Raw genomic sequence first — 26,313 nt, 5'->3', positions numbered from 1 at the left:
CAAACAGATGGAAGGAGCACAACTGCTTTTGTCTCGTTGTTCCAGTAACACTGTCAGAGTGGAGGACTTCTTCCACTCCTCTTCCTCATCTCTGCTCGCTCTCTGGCAAAGGTAGTTTTCACTAAAAAACAGAGTATATCGACGGCCATTCTTGACCATCTCCCACGTGTTTATGCTCCCAGCAATACTTTTTTTTTTTTTTTAAATAGGTCTCACTCTGTCACCCAGGCTGGAGTGCAGTAGCACGATCATAGCTGACTGTAACCTTGAACTCTTGGCCTCAAGCAACCTCCCACCTCAGCCTCCCAAAGGTCTGGGATTACAGGAGTGAGCCACTTCGCCCAGGAACAATAGTATTTCTTTCTCTATTTCCTTTTTCAGGAACTGGCAGGAAAAAAAAAATTCAATTAAAGTATAAACAAAAGCAAAAAAAAAAATCTGAACTTTAAAAAAATACATTTCCCTTTAAAATGAACAATATCCTGTCCTGAATTCCAATGTCTTATTTCCTGCAGATAAATCAGAAAAGAGTTCACAAGAGGGAAAGAAAGCAGAATGGGCCATGCTAGCGAGGCAGACAGACAGGCATCTCCCCATCCCTCTCATTACGGATGTGTAACATCATCTATTATGAAGCCACATTCTTCACGGAGAAAGGAAAAGTACTGATACTGAGTCCTACCAACTATGGCTTTTGAGAAACAGCAGACTTCACAAGAGAACTAGGACTCTCCAGAGAGGAATGTTTCAATGATCACTGAAAACGCCAACAACAGAGGAGTGGGCAGGCAGTGGTGAGGCAGAAGTAGTGTGTGGACAGGGTGTTAAACACAAGAATCTTACAGGGCTACAACCAATGATGCGTGTCTCTAAAAGCGTGTATTTATTAAGCAGTACCTTCTGACGTGTCCCCTGCTTTTGGGATCACCACTACCCCCCCACTGAATTCCAAACAACCAAGAACTCTTTCCAATGGCTGATAGAAAACAAAGCTGGGAGGCTCTGCTCCATCATCCAGGGCTGTTAATGCTCACACTTCTTTACTCAGAACATTCCAAACACTTCTGTACTACGCACACTCTCAATGATTCATGTATGAACTACATGAACACACAGGTCCTGGGACTTCTGCGGCTGCCAGTCAGAAGAAGGCAGCAACTGTACGCAGGTGTGACCCTGATTCATATTAGGTGAGGGATTTTTTAAATTGCTTAAAGTTGTTTTTAAAGATAACTCTGTGTCCATTCATAGTCTCTGGCACATAGAGTCAAATGAATCACTAAGGGACACTTGGAAGGAACAGGGGGAACTTCTGAGTACCCTTCTCCATAACCAGACGATTCTAACTGGTCACTGAAACCCAACTGTTACAATGAATAAATCTTGTTAGAAGAATCTAGAATTCTTACAGTGAGAGATTTTAGAAAACATCTACTCCAATTTTGTGATACAGAGAGGTTTAGCAAATTTGTCCACGTCACAATTAGTTCACAGTAGAGCTAGGACCAGAAGCCTAGGCACCCCTGTCACCCCATAAGGTCAGCACACCTCTCCTTCTCTGCCTGTAGGGGTCACCGCCTCTCCCTCCCGCTGTAGCCCTGCTCCAGGGCTTCGGATGGGGAGACTCATCTGCTTGCCCTCTTCCTCACAGCAGCAAAGTTCCACAGCCAGCAATGTCTCTTACTTTGTTTGAGGAGTAATGACTGCGCATGTCAGGTAACATTTTTGCTCACTTTCACCTGCTTCCTGACAATGCATGTACCCATTGCTTGTATACACACCAGCAGCTCGAACAAACATGTCACTGCTTCCAGTTTTACCTCTTTGAACCAAGAGTAAAGCCTTACTCGTTTCTCTCACTCAGTAAACATACCTGGGATGCACATACCCGGCTAGTCACAGATATGCCCCAGCTATTTATGCAACAGATGTAAACAAATCTTACTTTCGTTCATGAGGCGTCTCTGTGCTCACTGAGTGATACCTCATAAGTTTCCTTTGTGAAACCCCCGGGGACCCCCGGGCAGGTTGTGGAGGTTCCTGGCATTCCATGGGGAAGTGACTCAGGGTATTTGCTCGCCTCCTGAAGGCCTGCTGGGGCGACAGCGGAGCTGGCTCTTCTGGGAGATGACTCTCCGAGTCACTGGACAGGTCCTCCGAGGAGCCGAGCAGCTTAAAGGAGCTCTCAGAGATGGGCAAGGCCTCCTTTTCACACACAGATGGCTCCTGGCAGCAAACACACAGCAGATCAGACACGCCATGGGGAATTTGTGGCATTTATAAATCTCTAGTTCCAGTGCAGGCAAACATTTCAGTATCTAAGTATGTGTTCTGATTATAATGCCATCTAGAGGCCACCACCAAAAGCAGAAGAAAATGAAGGTCCATTAAATAAATGCCAGCTCCTCAAGGACACACTGCTGGCTTGCTGGAGAAGTGGGAAAACTGGCCAAGTGCAGGAGTGGAGGACATAAGCCACAATCTGTAACGTTCTGGGCAACGCCACGAATAGTGCCCTCTCTCTAGAAAACAGGACTGTTTCCGACAGCTTCTAAAGAGAGTGAGTGCTGGACAACTTGTCTCCACGGCTTAACCAAGTTCTTTATCTTTGCCACATGTGTTCACTCATGTTAAACCCACATTTTAAAGCTCTCTCCGAATCTGATCTACTGTTGAGATTCAACTTCATAATCTGAGATTAAGAACTGTATCAATATTCTTAGAATATGGAAAATCACTCTGTAGGCACTTATTGCTGCAATTCAGGGGAAATAAATTCTTTCTGCACCTCAATTTCTTCATCTGTAAGAGGGTATAGTAAAAATTTATCTGAGTTTCAAGAACAAAGCAAGATAATACAACCAAAAGTACTTTTTATGTTGTAAAATGTTATACAAACGTAAGGTATTGTTTTATTAGGTATGCAACAATCTATGGAGTGCTCAAACATTTGTTGAGAATCATGACAACATTTTAAAGTTGTATGCCTTCACGATGCATGCTTTTTCAAAGGAGTGAACTACTACCACTCGAGCAAACTGATGTTTAGCACTGCACCCAGGACGTGGCTAGTGGCCAATATATTTTTAATATATCTAAAATATTTTAAAAGAGGAATTGTAGCAGCTTTCCCCTATTGAAATTGTTGAAAGGGAAAAAATACATCAACATGAATAAACAGGAATGAATGTATCTAATAGTGGACTGGAGACTCTGAATTCTACCTGTTCATTTGATACACAGTTGAGTGCCTTTTAGGTAGCAGGTATTGAGGGTTTTAATTTGAAAAAAAAAAATGAAATTTGTTTATTAAAGGGAGAAGTTACATATATTTAATTTTATAAAAAACATCAGCATACTATGAAATGTTGATTACTTTCATAACTCAAGTTTCTCATTCTTCAGGACTCAATGGCTGTGAAGATTCTTTTAAGGATTTAAAAGTCTGTCTAAGACAACACATCACAGAAGACAATCTTCATCATGCAAACCTGTTGATCTAAGTTCTTATTAATATCCCTCCAAATTAGATCAAAGAGCTAACCCTTAGCTTAACTGGACAACTGAAAGGGCCATTTTCATTTGTCAAATTTCAGGGTTATTTGGCTTCTTTGCATCTCGTAGGTGACCAATTTATTAGAACAGATCAAATTACATAAAATAGAGTATCTTTATAGCAGTTTCTCAATTCAAGATGAATAAAAGAAAGATGTAAAGAAGTACACATAAACATACACAATACACGCAAGCAGCTTCTGAAAAGTAGCATCTTAGAATGACTCTAGAAATTGAAATCTTAGATAGACTTTTATAACTTTTTTAAAGAATCTTCACAACTATCAAGTACTGAAGAATGAATATGTATATATTCCTATTTCTGCATTTTGAAGAAAAATAAAAAGCAAGCAATAAGGCTTACTGGAAAGCCACCTGAGTGACATGAATTTCTTCATTGTATCTCTATTGACACTGGTCTGTCTGGAATGCCTTCTTCTCTGTTCACTTCCATAGGCACAATTCCTACACCAAGATTTAGTCCAATAGCATCACTGGCCCCTTACCCCTCACCTTTTTCCTGGTTCCACTGACCAAACCTAACTTCCCCTCCCCTTGCTCTTCTGACACTGAAGTTACCAATGTCTCTTATTTGTAACTTCTGGGCTCCTACCACACTCTGCTTGATGCTGCAGCTGTTTGTGCATCTGTCATCTCTCACCTCCTAGGTAACTGCCTACATGAAAGGGGCTGTGTGTGGTTCGTCTGTATACAACAAATAGACAAAAGGTTTTCCACACTTGCAATGAATTGCAGGGTGGGATCAGTGTGTATTAGACGGAGGCTGGACGACGCTATGTTCCCCTGGATTTTAGCTTAGAAACTCACATTTACAAGACTGCTGTCTAGCTCCTCACTCCCCAGAGGGGGTCTGCAGACCAGGAGCAGTAGCACTGCCTTGGAGCTCGTTGGAAATGCACCATTTCAGGCCTCCTCCAGTGCCTACTGAACCAGAATCTGCACTTTAACCAGAACCCCATGATGAAGGCACCTAAAATGTGAGAAGCACTCATCTAAGGAAGTGTATCTCAAACTGGGCCCTCTATCACGTTAGTAGGTGGTACAACTGAGTAGTTTGCCATGAGCACTTTTAAAATGGAACAAAATATCAGTATGTATTATATGTTGTTCACAGTAAATATTGTTTTGTTAACTTTTAATTTTGTGTGTGAATGTGTAGGTATGTGTGTGTAGGTATGTGTGTTTGTGAACTACGCCACAATGTTAAATGTGCTTCTTACTGTAGGTTAGAAAAATTCTGAAAGCCATGTGTCTAGGAGGGATGGCAGAGGACTGTAAACCCTGCCTGTGGTAAGGAGCTGGACTCCACAAACACTCCCTCCCTCACTACTGCAAAAGAGAGTCCTCTGGTAGCAGAAGGGAAAGCTGGCCCCCCAGCACAAAACCCAAACCTGCTTTTCAGCAGTTATAAAGTTGAACTGACCAGGTTTAAATATGATTAAATGTCTGGAAAGCAAGTTATTAAAAGAAGGACATAGATACTTGCTTATTTAAATGAAACAGTAATGGTTCATTATAATCATAGAGCCAGCTACAGGATAAAGTTTCAGAAATTTAATTTCCCCAAAAGTGGGGGAGAATGAAAGGGGGTGTGAAAGTTGAAAAATTAACTATTGGGTACAATGTTCACTACTTGGATAAGGGGTACACTAGAAGCCCAGTCCCCACCAGTATGCAATATACCCATGTAATCAACATGCACATGTACTCCTAAATCCAAAATTAAAATGTTTTTAAACAAGAAAAATTTAAGTTGTATACTCCTCTAAATTCACAAATCCACTTTTTGAGGTTTTCCCAATATTAATTACTTTTTAATAGGAAAATCTACTTGAGAAAGAAATCCATTGATTGCATTGTGACAAATTAGATCTTACTTGTCTCAAATTGTGATCTTGTTTCTTTGTTTCTGGAATGACCATCTGCTTTTTTAAAAAATTTTATTTATTTTTCTTTTTGAGACGGAGTCTCGCTCTGTCGCCCAGGCTGGAGAGCAGTGGCTCGATCTCGGCTCACTGCAAGCTCCGCCTCCCGGGTTCACGCCATTCTCCTGCCTCAGCCTCCCGAGTAGCTGGGACTATAGGCGCTAATTTTTTGTATTTTTAGTAGAGACGGCGTTTCACCGTGTTAGCAAGGATGATCTCGATCTTCTGACCTCATGATCTGCCCACCTTGGCCTCTGAGAGTGTTGGGATTACAGGCATGAGCCACTGCGCCTGGCCCCATCTGCTCTTTCATGTAAAACTTTTATGTTATGATAGACCTGCATGACCAGTCATCCACCTGTGCCAAGAAATTTGGAAGCAGCAAATTATTGGAGGCATGTAGACAGGAGATGAGCAAGACCGATTTGCTGGTTTCTTCAGGGTGTCATATAAAGAGAAATGTGCTTACTTTGCTGGTGTTACTTAATGTACTAGACAGGGAGCTATCCAGATCCACACTGCTGGAGTGTTCCTGCAGGCCTCTGGCTTTATTACCCTATATAAAGAAAAGGCAGTCGAGTTATGACCCTGGAGGCTTTTGCAAAGGCATCAGCTAGAAGCAGATTGGTCCATTTAAATAAGCTGAGGAAAAAAATATATCTACTGAGAAATGCTACTAAGGATATATGTACATTAAAATAATCAACATTTCCATCATTTAAAAAAAAAAAAAAAAAAGACACTAACCTAAACGTTCCAAAACACCTGGCGGCTGAGTAATTTGGCAGGGGTGACAGGCAGGAAGACAAGACAATTCGTCTATAAGGAAAATCTAGCGCTCAAGCAAGCCCACTCAGCAACTCCCTCCCCTGGGTCACAAGTCATCATAATGGCCAGCAGCTTGTCACTCAGACAGCACTCTATCCCTTTGGGAGCTCTCAAATGCAGCCCCTCCCAATTCTGGTTTTGTAAATCAACTGTTTTTCATGATCTCAGAAGATACTACAAAATTCTCAGAAACATCTTCAAAGAAAATAAAATTTAACTTTCCTTAATTAAAAAAATAATAAAAATCAGATGTTTCAAAAGAAGTGTGCGATAAAATCAAGAAGAACTATAAGAAGATACTGCATACTCCAGAAAGGATTTTCTCTGAGGGAAAATCAGATTTGATTTCTCAGACGTGCCATCAAGGCTATTTACACTCATGGGAGGGAGGTGTAATTTCTTAAAGAACTCCCAGATTGATGTACGTGTGTACTTTGTTCTTTCTGTAGAGCTATATTTGGTAAATGTTTTCTGTAAAGGGACAGATAGTAAGTGTCTTATGCTTTGTGAGGCATATAGTATCTGCGGCAACTGTTGAAGTCTGCAAAACAAAAGCCTTAGATAACAGATAAATGAATGGATGTGGCAGTGTTTCGATAAAACTTTACAAAAGTAGAGGTGGGTGGAATGTGACCAATGGGCATGTTTGCTGACCCCTACTATATAGCCTTTTAGAAACCTAACACCAGCAGCTGGCAGTAACTGCTTTTTAAGTTATACACAGTAATACTAGGGAGAACAGAAGCCACACCTCAGTGTATCTACGGCATGCTCTTTATAGGGACTGGTCAACAAATATTATTTGGGGAGGTAAAAAAAATCCCATTGGATATAATACAAAAGAGTAAGGAATACATATTCTTTTAAACCTAGGTCAAATTAAAAACAATTTAAAATGTAGATAATATTGTTCTAAGCCTCAGAAAACATTAAAAAAAGGTTTTATACTTTTACCTTTATGAACATTGATGGAATAAAAGCATATAACTCAATCTAACACTCTCCTAAAAGGTGATTTAACTTAAATTGGGGGAAATTATGCTACTTACCCGGGACAAAATACTTTCTAAAGACTCTGTTAAAGATCTCTTTGCTTTGTTTTTCAGCAGATCTAGCCTAAATCGAGTGGCACTGGGTGGTAATTCACTTCCGATATTCTCTGCTGCAATCTGCGATGTCTAAAAAAGTGAAAAATGAAAAGTTAAGTCACTTATCGCTTCCTCCTCTCCTTCTTAAAGGAATGAAGAATCTCTAGGACACATCTTTTTGGCACCAGGCCATCATTCTGATTCTGTCTGTGATCTCACCTCATCTGCTCCTTAGTGACATGGCTGCAAGTCCAGGAAATAATTTTGCCTCAGAGAGCTGCTGTGATTACCCCAAGTAAAATGAGGAAATGTGCTTTGAAACCAATCAGGTGAAGCAGTTTATTGCTCAGACTCTGCAACTGGATCAGAGATCTGTCTTTCCTAACTGTGGTCTTCTGCCAGTTTCTTACTCTCTCTGAGCCTCAAACTTCCTCTTCAGCAAAGTGAGACCAATGGCAAGATCGAATCATAACACTGTGTTGTGAGACTAAAACAGGTAAAGTGTGTAAAGCATTGAACACAGCGTGGGACAAAGGTAGCTATGATTAGTTTTTCAAAATAAAGCAATAACTTACCTTTGAGGGCATTTCAGATGGTGAGACAACAGAAATTTCTCAATTAAAGAACATATTTTCTCTGCCTATACAAACCCTTCATCCCTTTCTACAGATCTCTGCTTTCTTGCATTTTCCTCTCTCCTACTTTTATTTTCCCATCGTCCTTTCATTCTCTGCAACCAAGCTTCTCTCCCTTAACTACTGGCCATAGAAAATGAAAATAAAAATACAATGGAGTTGTACTAAATGAAGTCTTAGTGTTACTTATTTACAAGGACGTGCTTTTTTGTTTATGTTTTTGTTTTGAGACAGGGTGCCAGGGTCTCACTTTGTTGCCCAGGCTGGAGTGCAGTGCCACAATCATGGCTCACTGCTGTCTTGACCTCCTAGGTTCAAGCAATCCTCCCACCTCAGCCCCCAAAGTAGCTGGGACTACGCGCAGCTAATTTTTTGTATTTTTTGTAGAGACGGGGTTTCACCACATTGGCCAGGCTGATCTCAAACTCCTGAGCTCAAGTGATCTACCTGCCTTGGCCTCCCAAAGTGCTGGGATTACAGGAGTGAGCTAACACACCCAGTTGAAGGTACATTTTTTAAAAATATACAACAAATATCTCTGAATTTGTTTCTTATGTGGATTCTCACCTGATTGCTTTCTGTTAGAAAATAATTTTGTTAGAAAAACAAACGGCCAGGCGCAGTGGCTCATGCCTGTAACCCAGCACTTTGGGAGGCCAAGGTGGGTGGATTACCTGAGGTCAGGAGTTTGAGACCAGCCTGGCCAACACGGGGAAACCCCGTCTCTACTAAAAATACAAAAAATAGCCAGGCGTAGTGGCGCACACCTGTATTCCCAGTTACTCAGGAGGCCAAGGCAGGAGAATCACTTGAACCCAGGAGGTGGAGGTTGCAGTGAGCCGAGATCATGACACTGCACTCCAGCCTGGGCGACAGAGTGAGACTCCATCTCAAAAACACACACACACACACACACACACAAGCAAATCCCCCATTACTCTAAATACTGACATATTATTTGTTGCAGTTGTTATATTTCAAGCACACAGAAAAGTGTAGAGACTAATATAATAAATAAATACCTTTGTATCACCACCTGGCTTTGTTCAAGTGAGCGTTTGCCAGGGGTTGAGAACAGTGAGAAGCACAGCTCTGGAGTGCAATGCCCAGGTGAAATGTTCCTCTGCTATTCCCTGGCTCTGTGGTCTTGGCCAAACTGTTATCTCCTGTCCCTTTCAGGCCCTCTACCTGCAGCCTGAGGATGCATAGTGAACTTTCCTCGTGGAGCTGTCATGAGGCTTAAATGAATGAATACAAATCAAAACACATATACCAAGGCGGGGTACAGTGGCTGATGCCTGTAATCCCAGAACTTTGGGAGGCTGAGGCAGATGAATCATTTGAGGTCAAGAGTTTGAGACCAGTCTGGCCAACATGGCGAAACCCTGTATCTATTAAAAATGTAAAAATTGGCCAGGTGTGGTGGTGCATGCCTGTAATCCCAGCTACTTGGGAGGCTGAGACAGGAGAATCACTTGAACCCGGGAGGCAGAGATTGCAGTGAGCTGACATCGTACCACCGCACTCCAGGCTGTGTGACAGAGTGAGATTTGTCTCAAAAAATAAAAACAAAAATGTAAACCAGACACTCAAAAAACATCAGATATCATGACTATGAGCCTCTTTTTTTTTGAGATGGAGTCTCACTCTGTCGCCCAGGCTGGAGTGCAGTGGTACGATCTTGGCTCACTGCAACCTCCACCTCCTGGGCTCAAGCAATTCTCATGCCTCAGCCTCCCGAGTAGCTGGGACTACAGGTGTGCACCACCACATCCGGCTAATTTTTGTATTTTTTGTAGAGATGCGGTTTCGCCATGTTGGTCAGGCTGGTCTCCAACTCCTGGCCTTAAGCGATCCACCTGCCTTGGCCTCCCAAAGTGCTGGAATTACAGGTGTGAGCCACTGTGCCCAGCCTACTTCCTACTTTTAATGGGAACCACTACAGACATCTTTGAAGCTTAATCACCACTACCTCCCCACATCTGGCCATATGCAGAAATATTTGGTGTTTATCCTATCAATTCATGTTTTCTACTTTTATATGTATGTATGTGTCCATAAAAGATATGTAGTTGAAACTAAATGAAAGGTGTCATACTGCATACATCCTTCTGTAAATTAGCTTCCTTCTTGCAATACTATTTTTGAGATTTACTCCTGCTGACAAATATTTTCTGATTCACTCACTTTAGCCAGAGTGCACATTTTCACTGTATAACCTAATTTATCCATGTTCCTATTGTTAAACACTTATTTGCTTTTTTTTTCTTGCTTTTACAAAGGAGGCTGCAGTGACCTCTCTTGTACAGAGCTCCTTACAGACTCACGTGAAATATTTGGCAAGGGAAATAATGAGGAATGTCCTCACTGGGTCACAGGGACTGTGCCTCTTCAGCTACAGCAGATACTATCAAGCTTCTCTCCCCTGAATGGTACCAATTCATATTCTCAGTATCAGTATAGGAAAGTTCACCTTTATAAGGTATTGTCACATTTTAAAAATTTCTGCCAGTCTAATGGGCATAAAATGTTCCTTAACTATGTCTTCCCCTCATTCTATTGCTATTAGGCATTATTTTATTCAGTAATCTGCTGTTCGAAGACCTTACTGTCTTCTTTGAATAATGAAATCCTAATTCACTAATGAATGCTACACATTTTTCAAGGCATGAAAGAAAAAGAATGGATTCTGATTAGAGCGACATTCAGTTTTGTCCAATTATCCATAATTTTAATTCTATGAGAATGAGAATATGCATCAAAAGAATGGCTACTAGCTTAGAAATTCCTTTGAGAAGGGAAACTATCATTTACCTTTGTGTTTCACACTACAGAGCATACCCTGGACATGTAATACTGGCTTGTTCAAAATGAGTGAATGAGCAATGATCCCCTGGCAGGTCCACAGGAAATACACACCTAAGGTAACAGACTCACTCAGCAAATAGTGACCAAGTGCCTGCAAAATACTATGCGCCACAGGGAGGCGCCTTACCTGTTGCAACTGGTTCTGTGCAGTCACTGACCAAGTGTAAGGGCCTGTCCAGGCTCGAGGCAGCCTCCAGAGTAAAGGGACTTATCCACAAAGGGCCCCTAGGGGCCTGCCTTCTACTCAACACCAGTTACAAAGTTAAGAAAAGGGAGAATTGCTTTCAAACTCATAATAAACCTTTCATAAAAGTGAAGCAAACTGAATTGTTTTGACATATAAAGAAAATGTTGGCCAGGCGCAGTGGCTCACACCTGTAATCCCAGCACTTTGGGAGGCCAAGGCAGGCGGATCACGAGGTCAAGAGACAGAGAACATCCCAGCCAACACGGTGAAACCCCGTCTCTACTAAATATACAAAAATTAGCTGGGCATAGTGGCATATGCCTGTAGTCCCAACTACTCAGGAGGCTGAGGCAGGAGAATCGCTTGAATCCGGGAGGCGGAGGTTGCAGTGAGCCAAGATTGTGCCACTGCACTCCAGCCTGGCAACAGAGCAAGACTCTGTCAAAAAGAAAGAAAGACAGACAGAAAGACAGACAGACAGACAGAAAGAAAGCAAGCAAGCAAGAAAGAAAGAAAGAAAGAAAGAAAGAAAGAAAAAAAAAAAAGAAAAGAAAAGAAATATTAGCTAAAAGACTAAAGCAAGCAGCATCAGTTAGTAGATCCTAAGAGACAGAAGTGCATTTGTATGCATGTGTTTTTAAAGCAGGCCTGAAGAATCTCTGTGTACTTAATTCAGTGTTTCTTCTGCTTTCCCCTACTATCAAGATTGTTTTCCATGTCTATTGCCATAATTCAAATAAAGTTTGTTTAAAAAATTGCATTTAAAAAATAATTCACATTTAGAATACAACTTGTTCCTTATTTATCTTAAAATAAGTATCTAGAAGTTTCTCCTTGGAAGATGATGCTGGTTCTTAAAACAGTAATTTCTTTAAAATAAAAAAAAAAAAAAAAACAGATGGGGTATCGCTATATTGACCATGCTGGTCTCAAACTCTTGGCCTCAAGCAATCCTCCCATCTCAGCCTCGCAAAGTGCTGGGATTACAGGCGTGAGCCACTGTGCCTGGCCCTTGTAGACAATAATTTCTAATTTGGAGGCTCCACAGTGAATTCAATTGTAGTCATTATATTGCACATCCTTCGACAGATGGGTGAACGCTAGGCATGAAAGTTTGGATTCAAGTTTTAAATCCTGATGCTACACTGAAATTCTCAGTTCAGAACCCACCATCCCCGGCTGGCACAATGTATCTACCAGCAGCCTTATTCATAATCAAGCAGCTCAGAAGGAGAATGGAGAAAGAAACTCTTGACATTAATACCACAGAACAAAAAGGAACAAACTACTGATACAAGCAACTGATTCATGCAACAATGTAGCATAACGTTTCTGATGAGTCTCAGAAACCTTATGCTAAGCGGAAGGAGCCAGAACTCAAAAGAGTATCATGCCATTTATAAGAAATTCTAGAACTGGCAAAACTAATCTAAGGTGAAAAAAAATCGAAACAGTGGTTACCTGGGGGAAGGGGTAGTGAGGACTGACTAGAAGAGGAATATAGGGCTACTTTCTGGTAGGATGAAAAAAAATTTTTTTTTTTTTTTTTGGAGACAGAGTCTGTCACCCAGGCTAGAGTGCAGTGGTGTGATCTTGGTTCACTGCAACCTCCGCTCCCCGGGATCACGCCGTTCTCCTGCCTCAGCCTCCCGAGTAGCTGGGACTACAGGCGCCCGCCACCACGCCTGGCTAATTTTTGTATTTTTAGTGGAGACGGGATTTCACCGTGTTAAGCCAGGATGGTCTCGATCTCCTGACCTCCTGATCCGCCCGGCTCGGCCTCCCAAAGTGCTGGGATTACAGGCATGAGCCAACGCGTGTGGCAGGATGAAAATATTCTATATCTTGATAGTGGTTTGAGCTACCTGAATGTAGTAGCAGTCATCAAAACTCAACAAATAGTACACTTAAGATTTGCATAACCTACCAAATGTAAATTTCATCTCCCCCAAATTGGAAACAAACACTAAATTCTAGTTAATGATATGCATGCTAAAGTGTTTAGGGATGAAGGGTATTGATATCACTTAATTTGAAAGGCATGGAAAAATAAGGTGGACTAATAGATATATGATAAACCAAATTAACAAAATGTTTAAAACTGTAAAATCTGGATGGTGGGTATATGAGTGCTCATAGTATAATTCTTTCAACTTCTCTATATGTTTGAAATGTTTCATAATAAAATGTCACAAAACAAAGAAAGAAAATCTTATCTGCTAGAAAACAGACCCAAGGAAATCAGTAAGTAGTTATATAGCATTAAATTTTGTTAAGCTCCTTAAAAAAAAAAATAAGATAAAGTACTTAGATGTCAAAGTGGCTCCACTACTCACTAGCTAACTACTTGACTGCTCTTCCCCATTTCCTCATCTATAAAATGGGTATTTTACCACCTACCTCAAAAATCCTGTAGAATGAATGGAGTCATTTACATAAGGAATGAGAATTCTATCTGGCACTTGGTAAACATTCAGTAAGTGACAGCTGATTTCATACTAATTTTTGTACCACCTCTGTGAATACAGGTGGAAACGACAAGTCCACTGACTAAAACGTGACAGCCTCTAACTTCATGTATAAGTCTTGCCCAAACTGAACCCTGTTCTGTAAGATCAAAAGACTCATTCAGGGTTTTTTCTATTTCGCAACTCCTCTGACAGTTACCCAGCACTATTCTTTTGGTCTTTGAAAAGCACATATGGCCTCCCTGCCGACCCTGAGCACGGAGAGGAGTGCTCGCTGTCCTCTGTCCACTTTTGAAGTCCTGTGGCCAGAGAAGTCTTTGTCAAAGTCATGATCCTACCACGGTCTAGGTCACATCTTCCCACATTTACAAAAGCTTTAGAAATTTTTAGGTCCAACAAGAAGGTAATGAAACCCATGTGGCTAAACTGATAGCAGAAAACATGCAAAGAATCTATCAGTGAACCTCAAGGCTGTGCCTAACGGGTCTATAAAGCAGCTGCTGCTCTGAGAAGCCCACTCCTCAGAGCCCATGAGAGTGTCCAGCCTGGAGTACACCAGCCTCATCAGGGGATTAGGGCAGCTTCTTTATAGACGAAGACATGAGCCTTCTGGGTCATGATGTTTAGAAACCCCTAGTAAAAGTGTTGCACAGACGCCAGTTCTGCTTGTAAGGCTTCTACACTGAACTCTTACACTTTGGGGGGGGGGGCGGGGAACATTAAACACATTTCTCTATTGGATGATCTATGCTCAAACCATAAAAATATCCTGGTCCATAAAAATGAGTCTGCAGTTAGGTCAAAACTTTCCATTCACCACAAATGCTCAAAATGTTTAGTAAAAGAAGACTTTCCATCCACCGTAAATGCTTCATTCCCCTTTCTAGCAGTTATAAATTACTCCAAAATTATCAATTTTCTGTTGGAACACGTCAGACTGACTCAGATAAAAGATAGTTGGAACAGGGAAAAAAATCAGTGGCACAAGAGGGGAAAAAGGGAGTGGAAAAGAGAAAAGAAATAGGCGAAAAATGAACTCGAGAATTAACTGAAAACTTAGACTGTGTGGTCCATCCAAAAGTGAACAGGAGAGACACAGAACTTGAATGCTATCTTAAGGGTACAGGCTGGGAAGGGAGGAATGGCTACACATCAAGACCAAAAGTGAAAAATAAAAAAAACACAGGTCATATACTCATGTTAGAGTCACTGCTAAAGGACCCCATGGCTGGCCAATGAGATTAGAAACCATGGCTGACACTGTACACCAGCACAAGGGTTCAGGGAAGGCATGCGTTTGCCTAAGCCATCGGAAGGTAGAAACCTAATGAGGAGATTTGCTAAGTGTATACCCCATGAAAACCGTACACTTGGTTTAGGGTCCAGACGCAAAGGCTGCCGTGGGACAGGGCACACCGCTGAGCACAGAAGTGTCTTTGGCACACGCATGCGGGGAGTGTTCAAAAAGAAAAGGGGACACACTTTTGGGAAACTGAGAAACTTGTACATCCTTCACTGATTTTTCCCTAGATTTTTGGCCAACACGTAACTTTAGCAAACATAAAACGTGTATGTTTTGAAGCTATTAATGGTTCATTACGAATGGACTCACATGGAGTCCAAAAGACAAAGGAAATGGTCTGTGGTACCACATAACATAGGGACTCCCAAACGGGAAGATCTTCCAAGGGAGAGATCTGCAGAGAGCCTCAGCTTCTACCTTGAGACCCCACAAAGAGAAAAGTTAAATAATGCTGTAGACAGTGGAGGGCAGGGAGACTCTGTATTTCCATCATGCAAAATGGAATTAATCCAAGTTCTAACCTAAAGAGCACATAAGTCAGGCTTGCCAACATTGTATCTGATTTGTGACCTAGCATTTGTATCACAAAGGACGTTCAGGTACTTTTTGTAATTCCAAAGGCAGCCATGCAATGTCTGTCCAGGTTTACAGAGAAGAAAGGCGAGGTGACAGACCAGCTCCCTGCAAGCCAAGCGGCTCATCTTGGTGGCAGCCACTCTTACACTCAATTCTTGCTGCTCTAAGCCAGTCCTCTCATTAAAGCAGCTGTTCCAACTCCGCTATGGTGCAGACAGAAACTTTTCCTATCTTCTCAAGCATGCACAATCTAACACCCCCAAATCTCCCCTCCATGTGCAACAAAGGAAAATAAAACAGAGAGAGAAAAAGAGGTATCAGAGTTTCAGAAAATCCTCAAAACATTGTCTATAAAGAGACTTGGCAATAATTACAAGAGACAAAAATGCCATACCTGCTTCATCTCCCCAATATGGATGTGTTCTTTCTGTTTCTCTTCATATAAACATCTCAGAAAAGAAATAATCAATTCATTCTCTCGCTGTTCATTTCTTGGTCTCAATTTCTTTAAAACAAAAATCAGAAACAGGATTTTTAATGGTCAACAACATTGCTAAGCCGTGTCTTTTTAAACGCTAACAGCTTCCATTCACTAAACTAGTGCTTTTACTCAGTTATCTCACTAGGGGGCACCAATGGTCCTAAAAGTAGAGGTAATTTTTAAAAAGGAACAGTGGAGCCAGAGGGTCAGATTCAGCTTGTGATCTCTGCTGTCCTCCTATCTAAAATGAATCCTTAATATCAGATAGAGACAGAGTCAAAATGTTTAACAAATAAATAGTTTTTAAAACACGAGGAAAAACACAAAATCCATGTAAATACCCAGAGGTCAGGGACCATAATGACCAAATATTGACAAACCCTTAGGGAATGGGCAAGGAAAACAGCAACGGGATTCAATGTCATAATTTCCTATGTTGAATGTGTTCACCATGAAGCACTCTGTGGAATCCCCATGGGGCACGTCCTTCCATACAAGATTTCATGGCGTGTACTACATTTCTTTCTTCTTTCTTTAAAAAAAAATTATCTCTATACCTTTTAACTTTTAGACAGGGTCGTGGCACCGCACACTGGACCAAAGTCAGGACATGTAGGTTCTGGCTGCTGCCTAGAAGTGTGACCGAAGCCAAGCCCCTTAATCCTAGCTTCCCTGTCTGCTGAAGTGAGGATGGTGCGCAGAGGAAACTCCATGGTCTCCTCCTGCTCCCAAATGCCTTGGATTTGAAATGCCAGAGTGCATTTTTTTAAAAGTCCACCTAATTTAATGTATTATTTTATCTGTATATAAACAAAGTAAAATGAATTGCTTTGGGATACACAAAGTTTTTAGTCTGTAAGTTTTGAAAATACATCTTTTTTTATATTGACAAATATCCATTGCCCGTTCCTCCTCTCTCCCTACTTCAAACTTCCAGCCTGTTCTTTAAAACAAATTCAGTCACATAAATGGATCGACTACACAAGGATCTGAGTCTGGGTCAACACCACTCTTGGTCACTTCTTCCCCAGCTAACTAAGAAAGCGACTTTACCCTGCACGTCTAACCCAGACTTTCTGACAGTCCTTTCTTAAAGAAACCCAGTCCTTTCTTAATGAACAAGATAAAAGGTAAGTTGTTCTTGTCACGTAAGGAAAAGATAGTTAATGATTAGAAGGGTTTGTTTCCATCGAGGACTTCCTGTTCTTTCAGATTTCGGACTGAGATATTAAATATTTTAGAGGCTAGCGCAGACACTCTCAACCTGGACTCCAGGCCATGAACCTCAATATTATAAAATTTTACAAGTTACATGCAACAAGTGGATTCCTCTAGAGAAAGTGAGCATTAGATTCTCAAAAACGAAAGTGGCAGTAATGCCACAATCCCAACTCAACACTGCTAGATCAAAGAGTTATGGACACACTAAGTCCAAATGTCCACAAAACAAGAAGAACTCCCATTTATGGTTGGTGGGGATGCAAAACAGTACAGCCACTTTGGAAAACAGGCTGGCAGTTTCTTGTAAAACTAAACACATTCTGACCACATGACCCAGCAACTGCACTCCTTGGTGTTTACCCAAATGAGCTGAAAACTCATATTCACACAAAAACCTACGATCTCATGTTTACAGCATCTTTATTCACAATTATCAAAACTTGGAAGCAACTAAGATGGGCATCAATTGGCAAATGTAAAGAAACTGTAGTGCATCCATAAAACGCAATATTATTTAGCAATGAGAAATGAGCTATCAAGCCATAAAGAGACATGGAAAAACCTTAAGTGCATATTGCTAAGCAAAAATAGCCAGTCTGAAAAGGCTACTGTGTGATTCCAACCACATGACATGCTGGAAAAGGCAAAACTATGGAGAGAGCAAAATGATCAAGGATTAGGGAGGAGGTGGGAGAACAGGCAGAGCATGGGGATTTTTAGGGCAGTGAAACTATTCTGTATGATACCATAATGATGGGCACATGACATTAAGCATCTGTCACAACCCACAGAATATAGAACACCAACAGTGAACCCAAATGTAAGCCATGAACTTTAGTTAATATTAATGTACAAATATTGGCTCATCAATTATAATGAATGAGCCCTCAGTAATGCAAGATATGTTAAAAATCGGAGAAACTGTGGGGTGGGGGACAGTGAAAGCTAATATGGAAACTCTGTACTTTTCACCCAATTTTCCTGTAAACCTAAAACTGCTCTAAAAAAAAATTAAGTCTATTAAAAAAAAAAAAGGTCCAGGGAAGCGAACAGGAATTACAAGAGGCCTCTGAGCAGGTACAGGCGCCTGACGGTTGGCCCACTCTTTCTTCTCCTGTGTCTTTAATTAAACCTTCCAGCTACCCCCACAAGAAAATGTATATTGTGCTTGGAGAAATTCTTCATCATCATCTATTTCAAAATATTTTAAAAAGCTAATCATATAGTAGAGGAGGAGTATTAATGTATTTTTCCCCTCAAAATACACTTTAAAAAACTATTCAAATAGGAAGGAAATTAGACCACAACTAGGAACAGTATACTACCACAGTTGTTTTTCATTAAAAACTGATTAAGAACCAGAGCCTGCATCATGGAACTTGTTAAACATCACAGAGAAGTCACTAAAGCAGAGAAATAAACGTTTATGGTGTTATACACGATCAAGAAACAAATCTTTCCTTAACGTAATTCTGAAATACAATTAGTGAGTTGTCATCTCCCTAAAATCTCCCATGCAACTTCACCATCCTCGATAGTGGCAAATCATTATTATTATTTTTTTTTTTGAGACAGAGTCTCGCTCTGTCACCTAGGCTGAATGAAGTGCAGTGGCGCAATCTCGGCTCACTGCAAGCTCCACCTCCCGGGTTCACGCCATCTTCCTGCCTCAGCTTCCTGAGTAGCTGGGACAACAGGCGCCCGCCACCACCGCCCGTCTAATTTTTTGTATTTTTAGTAGAGATGGGGTTTCACCGTGTTAGCCAGGATGGTCTCGATCTCCTGACCTCATGATCCACCCACCTCGGCCTCCCAAAGTGCTGGGATTACAGGAATGAGCCAACGCGCCCGGCCAAATCATTATTTCTTAAAGGTGATTTAACTTTATGAACATTCATCAGTCAGAGAGACAAGTCTTAGGAAAATAATGGGGAATCAAATTGGGTAACATCACTTTGCCATCAAAAATTACCTGCTTGTTCAAAATTAAACTATGGTGTCAGAAGTCAGGATGATGGTTACCTTGAGGCAGACACAAAATAGGACTATGAGGCAATGGAAATGCCCCATCTCTTTCTTTTTTGGGGGAGACAGAGTCTCACTCTTTCCCCCAGGCTGGAGTGCAGTGGCACAATCTTGGCTCACTGCAACCTCCGCCTCCCAAGTTCAAGCGATTCTCATGCCTTAGCCTCCCGAGTAACTGAGACTACAGGCACGCACCACCACGCCTAGCTAATTTTTGTATTTGCAGTAGAGAGAGGGTTTCGTCATGTTGGCCGGGCTGGTCTTGAACTCCTGACCTCGAGTGATCCACCCACCTTGGCCTCCCAAAGTGCTGGGATTACAGGTGTGAGCCACCGCGCCTGGCCAGAAATGTTCCATTTCTTAATCTTGACACTGGCTGCACAGTTGTATTTACTTTATAAAAATTCACTGAATTACACATCTTTGATTTGTGTGCTTTTCTATCTGTATGTTATACTTCAATTTATAAAAGAATATTACAAAAACAATTGCCTGTTAAAAGTAACAAAACTAAGTTAGTTACATGTTTCTTAACCTACAAGAGGCTTATAAATTATCATAAAGGAAATTCAGAAATAAACTGCCAGCTGGGCAAGGGGGCATGTACCTGCAGTCCCAGCTACTGAGGAAACGGAGGTAGGAGGATTGCTTGAGCCCAGGAGCTCGCAACTGAAATGTGTTCTGATCACACCCTAGAATAACCACTGCACTCCAGCCTGGGTAACATAGTGAGCCCCTTTCTCTTACAAAAAAATTAATAAATCAATCAATACATTTCCAACACTGATTAATGCATCCCAGAATGTTGAGAAAGCCCATGGTCTCCTAAGGGAACTACTTAAAAAGACAACACTCACGTGGACACTGCAGTCTACCATCTTTCAAACAATTATAATCCCATTTTGTAAGAAATCATTTTAAAACCATGGAAAATCCAACTAACCTGATATATATTCTTCAGAAAGTAAAAAGAGTCTCTTCTGACCATTAACCTTTAACTTGTGAAGTCATGTCACTTAATGACTTATCAATGTCTATTGCGTACAAATCTACTTGATTTATCTAGTCAGTATTTAATTAAGTCATTCCCTCAAACACACTCATATAGATAAGGAGAATTAGACTTTGAGATATTTTATTTACTAGCCCCACGTTGGCTTCACAGCAATTCTTATCCTGAGATGATCAATTTGGATTCAGTATATTCACCCAGTAACAGAGCATCAGGGGGTCATCCTCACCTATGCCTAGCTAGATATGTTTGAAAATGAAACATTTCAGAAAGCTCATAAATAAAAAGACAGCTTTGCAGTGTGGTTTGCCCACATGACTGTCTGGCACCAAGTTCTCAGAGTGCTCAAAATCAGCTTGTTTACAGCAGAGATAACCTCCAGCATCGTTTACACAGTTATCAGTGATTTCTTTATAGCTGTTAGAGTTCCATTTTTTTAATTAAATATTCATTTACATGATCCTTGAATATGGTATGTTTTAATAACTAAGTAATCATGTACCATTAATTTCTAATTATATTTCCGTTATGAAAATTTGCACGTGGAGCACTTTTTCAGAAACAAATTCCCCTGCAGGAAAGACTGAACAAAGGAAAATATTTACCATTCTATTTAAAAGAAGACTCCGGAAACTGCAAAGTCACTTTTTCCTTACAACCTTTTTGAAATGTATTATTTTCAAGCACATCAGCCAGCATTGCTGTCTAAAACGAAACCAATGACTTGGTTTATAAAATGTTTTACAAAACCAAGAATGGTCATTGAGGACATAATTCAACAAGACCATCTAACAAGCCTCTAGAACAAAAGATTCATGGGCAAATCTGTATCACTCAAGGAACAGTCACACTCACGGTGATGGAAGACAAGGCGAGAGCTGGCTTTTCAAAGTTGGTGAACAATACAACTTCCCTTTGGTGTCTGATGCAACTAAACAATTACAGAGACCTCTAGAACAACACATAGGGGCCTCAGGATATTAACTGAATGCTCTTTTAAAGCAAACCTTAGTCATAACCTACTCTGTTCTGAAGTGTCTTTGCCATGATGTACTCAGTGCCTAAAAGCCTGCATGAGTCACAGAGAATCTTGGAATCATGCCCATTAGGAACATCTCACTGCTGCGGAAGAATATTTTGTGTATTACCTATACTGATTCATCACACTGTTTTAGGGAGAGCTACGTGGTGCTGTCTAGACAAAAAAGAAAACCCACATTATGAAAGGGAAGTTCCTCTTCTATGCTTGCTAGAAAGATGGTTTCGTGGCCAGGCGCGGTGGCTCACACCTGTAATCCCAGCACTTTGGGAGGCTGAGGCAGGCAGATCACGAGGTCAGGAGATGGAGACCATCCTGGCTAACACGGTGAAACCCCACCTCCTGAACCCAGGAGGCGGAGCTTGCAGTGAGCCGAGATTATGCGACTGCACTCTGGCCTGGGCCACACAGCAAGATTCAGTCTCAAAAAAAAAAAAAAAAAGAAAAGAAAGATGGTTTCTTAAAGTGACTGGACAGCTCTAGAACAGTAAGCGAGCCAGCATTAGATGAAAAAGGCCCCAGCTCGAATTGTAAATGCATTAACAATCAGAAGCGTATTGTCCATTTTTGAATTCCAAATGCAAATCACATTATATCTGTCTAAGAGTATTGTGTACTTAGAACTCTAAAGATCTTTTAAGAAAAAACAAAGTAGCATGTCTCAAGTTGATCCAAAAGAAAACAAGAAAATGTAAAGACAAGTGAAAATTGTGAAAATTACCCTCTAGGCTATTTGAGACATGAAAAAACATCTTTCTATGCTCACTTCCTACAGCATATGCCAATTCTACTGTAGAAGGAGAACAAGGGAATAAGACAAGACCTCTAACATGTGATTAAAATGAGAAAGATGACCGGGCGTGGTGGCTCACACCTGTAATCCCAGCACTTTGGGAGACTGAGGAGGGCGGATCACAAGGTCAAGAGTTAAAGACCAGCCTGGCCAATATGGTGAAACCCCGTCTCTACTAAAAATATAAAAATTAGCAGAGTGTGGTGGTAGTAGGCGCCTGAAATCTCAGCTACTCGAAAAGCTGAGGCAGGAAAATTGCTTGAATCTGGGAAGCGGAGGTTGCAGTGAGCCAAGATTGCACCATTGCACTCTGGCTCTGGGTGACAGAGTGAGACTCTGCCTCAAAAAAAAAAGAGAGAGAGAGACAATCCTTTCATTTTTTTACACTAACAGAAAGCAGGTCGTGGATCCTAGTATAGTATTTTCCCAGTAAGGAGGGAAAAGCACTTAAACCCACCTAGTTGCTAGCTGTCTTGTTTAATGGCTCCTCTATTTACAGAATCTGCTGCCTGCCCCACAAAAGGAGATATTTATTCTTTGTTTTGATATGCCTCCCTCCCTAAAAAAGTGCCGGGGAGCCATCAAAAATGGCCCTCGGCTAAAGCAGACATGAAATTTTGGATGACCTCATTAAAGATTCATAATGAACAGGCTACAGGCATGCCAGCACACACAGCATGGTCTCCCCGAGATACATTGCATCGAAATGCAAGGGCAAGAGCTAGCTTCCAAGTTTACTGCAAAAAGCCAATGAGCTTGAATTTTGTTTTGTTTTTGTAGGTTTGATATATTATCGGGTTCCAAGTAGACAGCATGACCTAAATTTATTTTCAAAAATGAAAGAAAAAATGGTGTGGGGGGAAAGAAGGAACAATTCTGTTCAAGCTCATGAACCAAATGTTGTCTCATTCGACTGCCACACTTAGGGCTGAAATCCTAAGCAGGAAGGGGCGGGCAGAGGTTTCCCAGGGAACAGATGAGTGCATGTGGACCAGAGGCCAGACCTTCTGTCTCCCAGACTAAGGCGCTTTCCATTTTATAATTTCCTCTCTCTTATGCTAACATTTGTTTAAGGAAGAAGCTTGTCTGTTTCAGTTAGTTTTACTATCTAAGCTAAGGCCTGATGGGAATCTGCAATTCTGACCTGGACCCTCTATGGGACTGTGAAAGCTTAAGCCAAGCAGGTCCAACATGTGGCCCAGGACAGCTCTCAATATAGTCCAACACAAATTCATAAGCGCTTTTAAAACATTATGAGATGTTGGGCCTGGCGCGGTGGCTCACACCTATAATCCCAGTACTTCAGGAGGCCAAGGCGGGCGGATCACGAGGTCAGGAATTCAAGACCAGTCTGACCAACATGGTGAAAGCCTGTCTCAACTAAAAACACAAAAATTAGCCGGGCGTGGTGGCGCGCCTGTAGTCCCAGCTACTCAGGAAGCTGATGCAGGAGAATCACTTGAACCCGGGAGGCGGAGATCGCCGTGAGCCCGGATCGTGCCATGGCACTCCAGCCTGGGCAACAGAGCAAGACTCTGTTATACAAACAAATAAACAAACACCATTGACATTTTGTGTGTGTGTGTGTTTTTTTTAAGCTCATCAGCTATCGTTAGTATCTTTTATGTGTGGTCCAGGACAATCCTTCTTCTTCCAATGTGGCCCAGGGAAGCCAAAAGATTGGACACCCCAGAAACCAAGACGAACTCAAGGCACCTTACCCCAGGCTGGGACAACACTGGTTTGCTATTTTGTATACATAGCATTTCCCAGGTAAGCTGCCTGCCTTTTCTTTCCTTCTAGAAATTAGTAACTGTACTGTACCTGAACCTCTTCAAAAATAGTCGCCTGCTCCTGATTGGTTAATGTTGTCAGGTGCTTTTGCAGTTCTAGTTTTGTTTTGGAGGAATTCATTCCTATTAAGAGAAAAAAAAAAGAGGCATGAAAAAACTCTATGCAAAAGTTGTGAGATAGGAAGTTAACCTCTTCCACACACATCCCCTTCACATTCTCTTCCACTTCAGACTTTCAAGGTTTTATGGGAAAAAAAAAAAAAATTATTATTTTTTTTTTGACATGGAATCCCACTCTGTCACCCAGGCTGGATTGCAGTGGTGCAATCATGGCTCCCTGAAGCCTCGACCTCCCAGGCTCAAGCAATCCTTCCACTTCAGCCTCCCCAGTACCCGGGACTACAGGTACATGCCACCACGCCCAGCTAATTTTTGTATTTTTATTAGAGACGAGGTTTCACCATGTTACCCAGGCTGGTCTCGAACTCCTGAGCTCAAGCAATACGCCCACCTCAGCCTCCTAAAGTGCTGGGATTACAGGCGTGAGCCACTATGCTTGGCGTGGAAATTTTCATCGAAAATAGTGTTCTGTTATCTTTGTCATCATCTTCTAAACGAGCTCTGATGCACTGGACACTGAATAATAGGCATTAAGCTTGCACCATTTAATTCTCAAAACAATCTGATGAAGAGGATGCTATTACCCCCAGTTTACAGCTAAGAAAACTAAGACCCAGAGAGCTTATGTCATTTCCACAGACCACTTATTTGTACTCTACCTCAGGAATGTGTGGCTCCAAATTACTTTCTCCCTGTTAAAATACCTCACATAATCAGAAACTCCTCCTCAGAAAATGATAAATTCTTGTGTTGATACGTAAACCTGACAACTTTTTCTTAGGGGAAAACAACTCCTATTCTGTTGGAAAACTGACACACATTTCTCTTGCATGCCAGGTTCCCATCACAGAAAACTGATGCATGTGGCTCACAATCTTTCTTACACTACCACATGCTTATTAATAACTTAATGAACATTACATTTAATTAATGTTACAAAGGGTTTTGAGGGAAAGTTATAAAAATAAAGTCATTACATCATTTTAGTACCCATTAGAACCTGGTATTTCAAGAAGTTCCTTCCCCACACAAATACGGCTCAGAGCCTGCACTGCTTTTTCTTGGTGTCCAGTGATAAACGTCACACATGATGAGAAGGTTGATAATGAAAGAATATGCTGACCCAACTGCCATGAAAAGAAAAAAACTGCACGGGTTATTTTTCTTCCAAGGGCAGCTCTCACCTCGCCCACCTGGCACTGTCTTCTCATCCCACCAGCGTGGCCCTGAGGCAGAGGCCTGGCCAAGGCTCTGGGCTGGAGAACAGTGTGCGAGGCACCTACATCACTACGGATGGCCGGGAGGGAAATCTGCTGGGCCAGGGGCTTGTCTGTAAGGACTTGGAAACCATGCCTTCGCTTTGCAGACGGTTTTGCTGATGCCCAGAGAAGCCAGGCGACTTGTGAAAGGCCAGGAGGCCCATCAGCAGCCAAGTCTGCCCAAAGCCACAGCTCCTCCCCTCCCACGGCAGCCGAGGCAGATCCCACAACCTCTCAGTAGAGTGGGACTGTGGCAGAGGCGGCTGCCCTATCACACTGTTACAGCCATCTCTGCTTCCAGAAAGACATTCTTTTTCCCTTTTTTTAACCCAAGAAAACCCTGAGGCCACCGTAGAAATAATATTTAAGTGACTGCCAAGCCATTTCACTTAACACTTTATGTGCATTATTTCATTTCACCCTAAAATGAATACTAGAAATGGGCCTTTTTTTTTTTTTAAGTAATCCCAGTGCCCACTGAAGAAACTGAGGCACATCGAAGTCAAGTATTTTGTCCAAGGTCATCAGCTAAGTAAGTTGCCTCCAGCAACCAAACCCTTAACTGCTCCACTGCCCTCCCTGACTAGCAGAGCCAAGTCGCCTGACACTCAGGTGACTGCAATACAAGAGTGAGCTCAGAGGTGGGTTAAAGTGCAGGAAGGACGGCGCCTTCGTCAAAGTGCAATGCAGTCACTCTTTCAGCAAGCTGTCAGGTCACATGAAGCCAGGGAAACAGACAAGGCTTTACTGTATCAACTACTTAAATGCTGACGTGAAACAGAGTTAAGATTTATGAATCAAATAAGCGTGAAGTCATCATGCACTAAAAATCTCCCCCACATATGGAGGACATCTCTGACAGTCAAAGTATCATATTTTGGAAAAACGATATTGTTTCATGAAACATTCGGATGTGGGGAATAGACGAATAAATGCCAAGGCCTAAGAAGACTTAGACTAACTAGACGCTCTGCCAATCTCAGGTGAAATCACGAAATGCAGCCTAGTCGTCGCTTCGGCAGCTGTGAAGCAATTCTCTGAGCAGTTTCACCCTGTCTGCAGGATGCCTAACTCATGAGGTCCTTCCGGCCCCATCTCTAAACAGCCGACCCGCCT

At 41.7% G+C, this 26,313-nt stretch overlaps 1 protein-coding gene across 3 annotated transcripts in view; it reads right to left on the bottom strand.

Annotated features, from left to right (window-relative positions):
- The window catches only part of TBC1D1 (TBC1 domain family member 1), a 247,528-nt gene that overhangs the window by 86,970 nt on the left and 134,245 nt on the right, over window positions 1-26,313 (bottom strand). For all 3 annotated transcript variants that reach the window (XM_025385040.1, XM_025385042.1, XM_025385041.1), the window contains exons 7-11: window positions 23,850-23,941; window positions 15,849-15,959; window positions 7,379-7,507; window positions 5,971-6,057; window positions 1,946-2,226 (exon numbers count right to left, since the gene is read on the bottom strand). In XM_025385040.1, the coding sequence (XP_025240825.1) occupies window positions 1,946-2,226; window positions 5,971-6,057; window positions 7,379-7,507; window positions 15,849-15,959; window positions 23,850-23,941 (700 nt within the window). The remainder of the gene's footprint in view (window positions 1-1,945; window positions 2,227-5,970; window positions 6,058-7,378; window positions 7,508-15,848; window positions 15,960-23,849; window positions 23,942-26,313) is intronic.

Source organism: Theropithecus gelada, chromosome 5 (genome assembly GCF_003255815.1).
Source record: "Theropithecus gelada isolate Dixy chromosome 5, Tgel_1.0, whole genome shotgun sequence".
NCBI lineage: Eukaryota > Metazoa > Chordata > Mammalia > Primates > Cercopithecidae > Theropithecus > Theropithecus gelada.
Note: the sequence above shows the minus strand (reverse complement) of the source record. Positions and strands in the feature narration are given on the sequence as shown.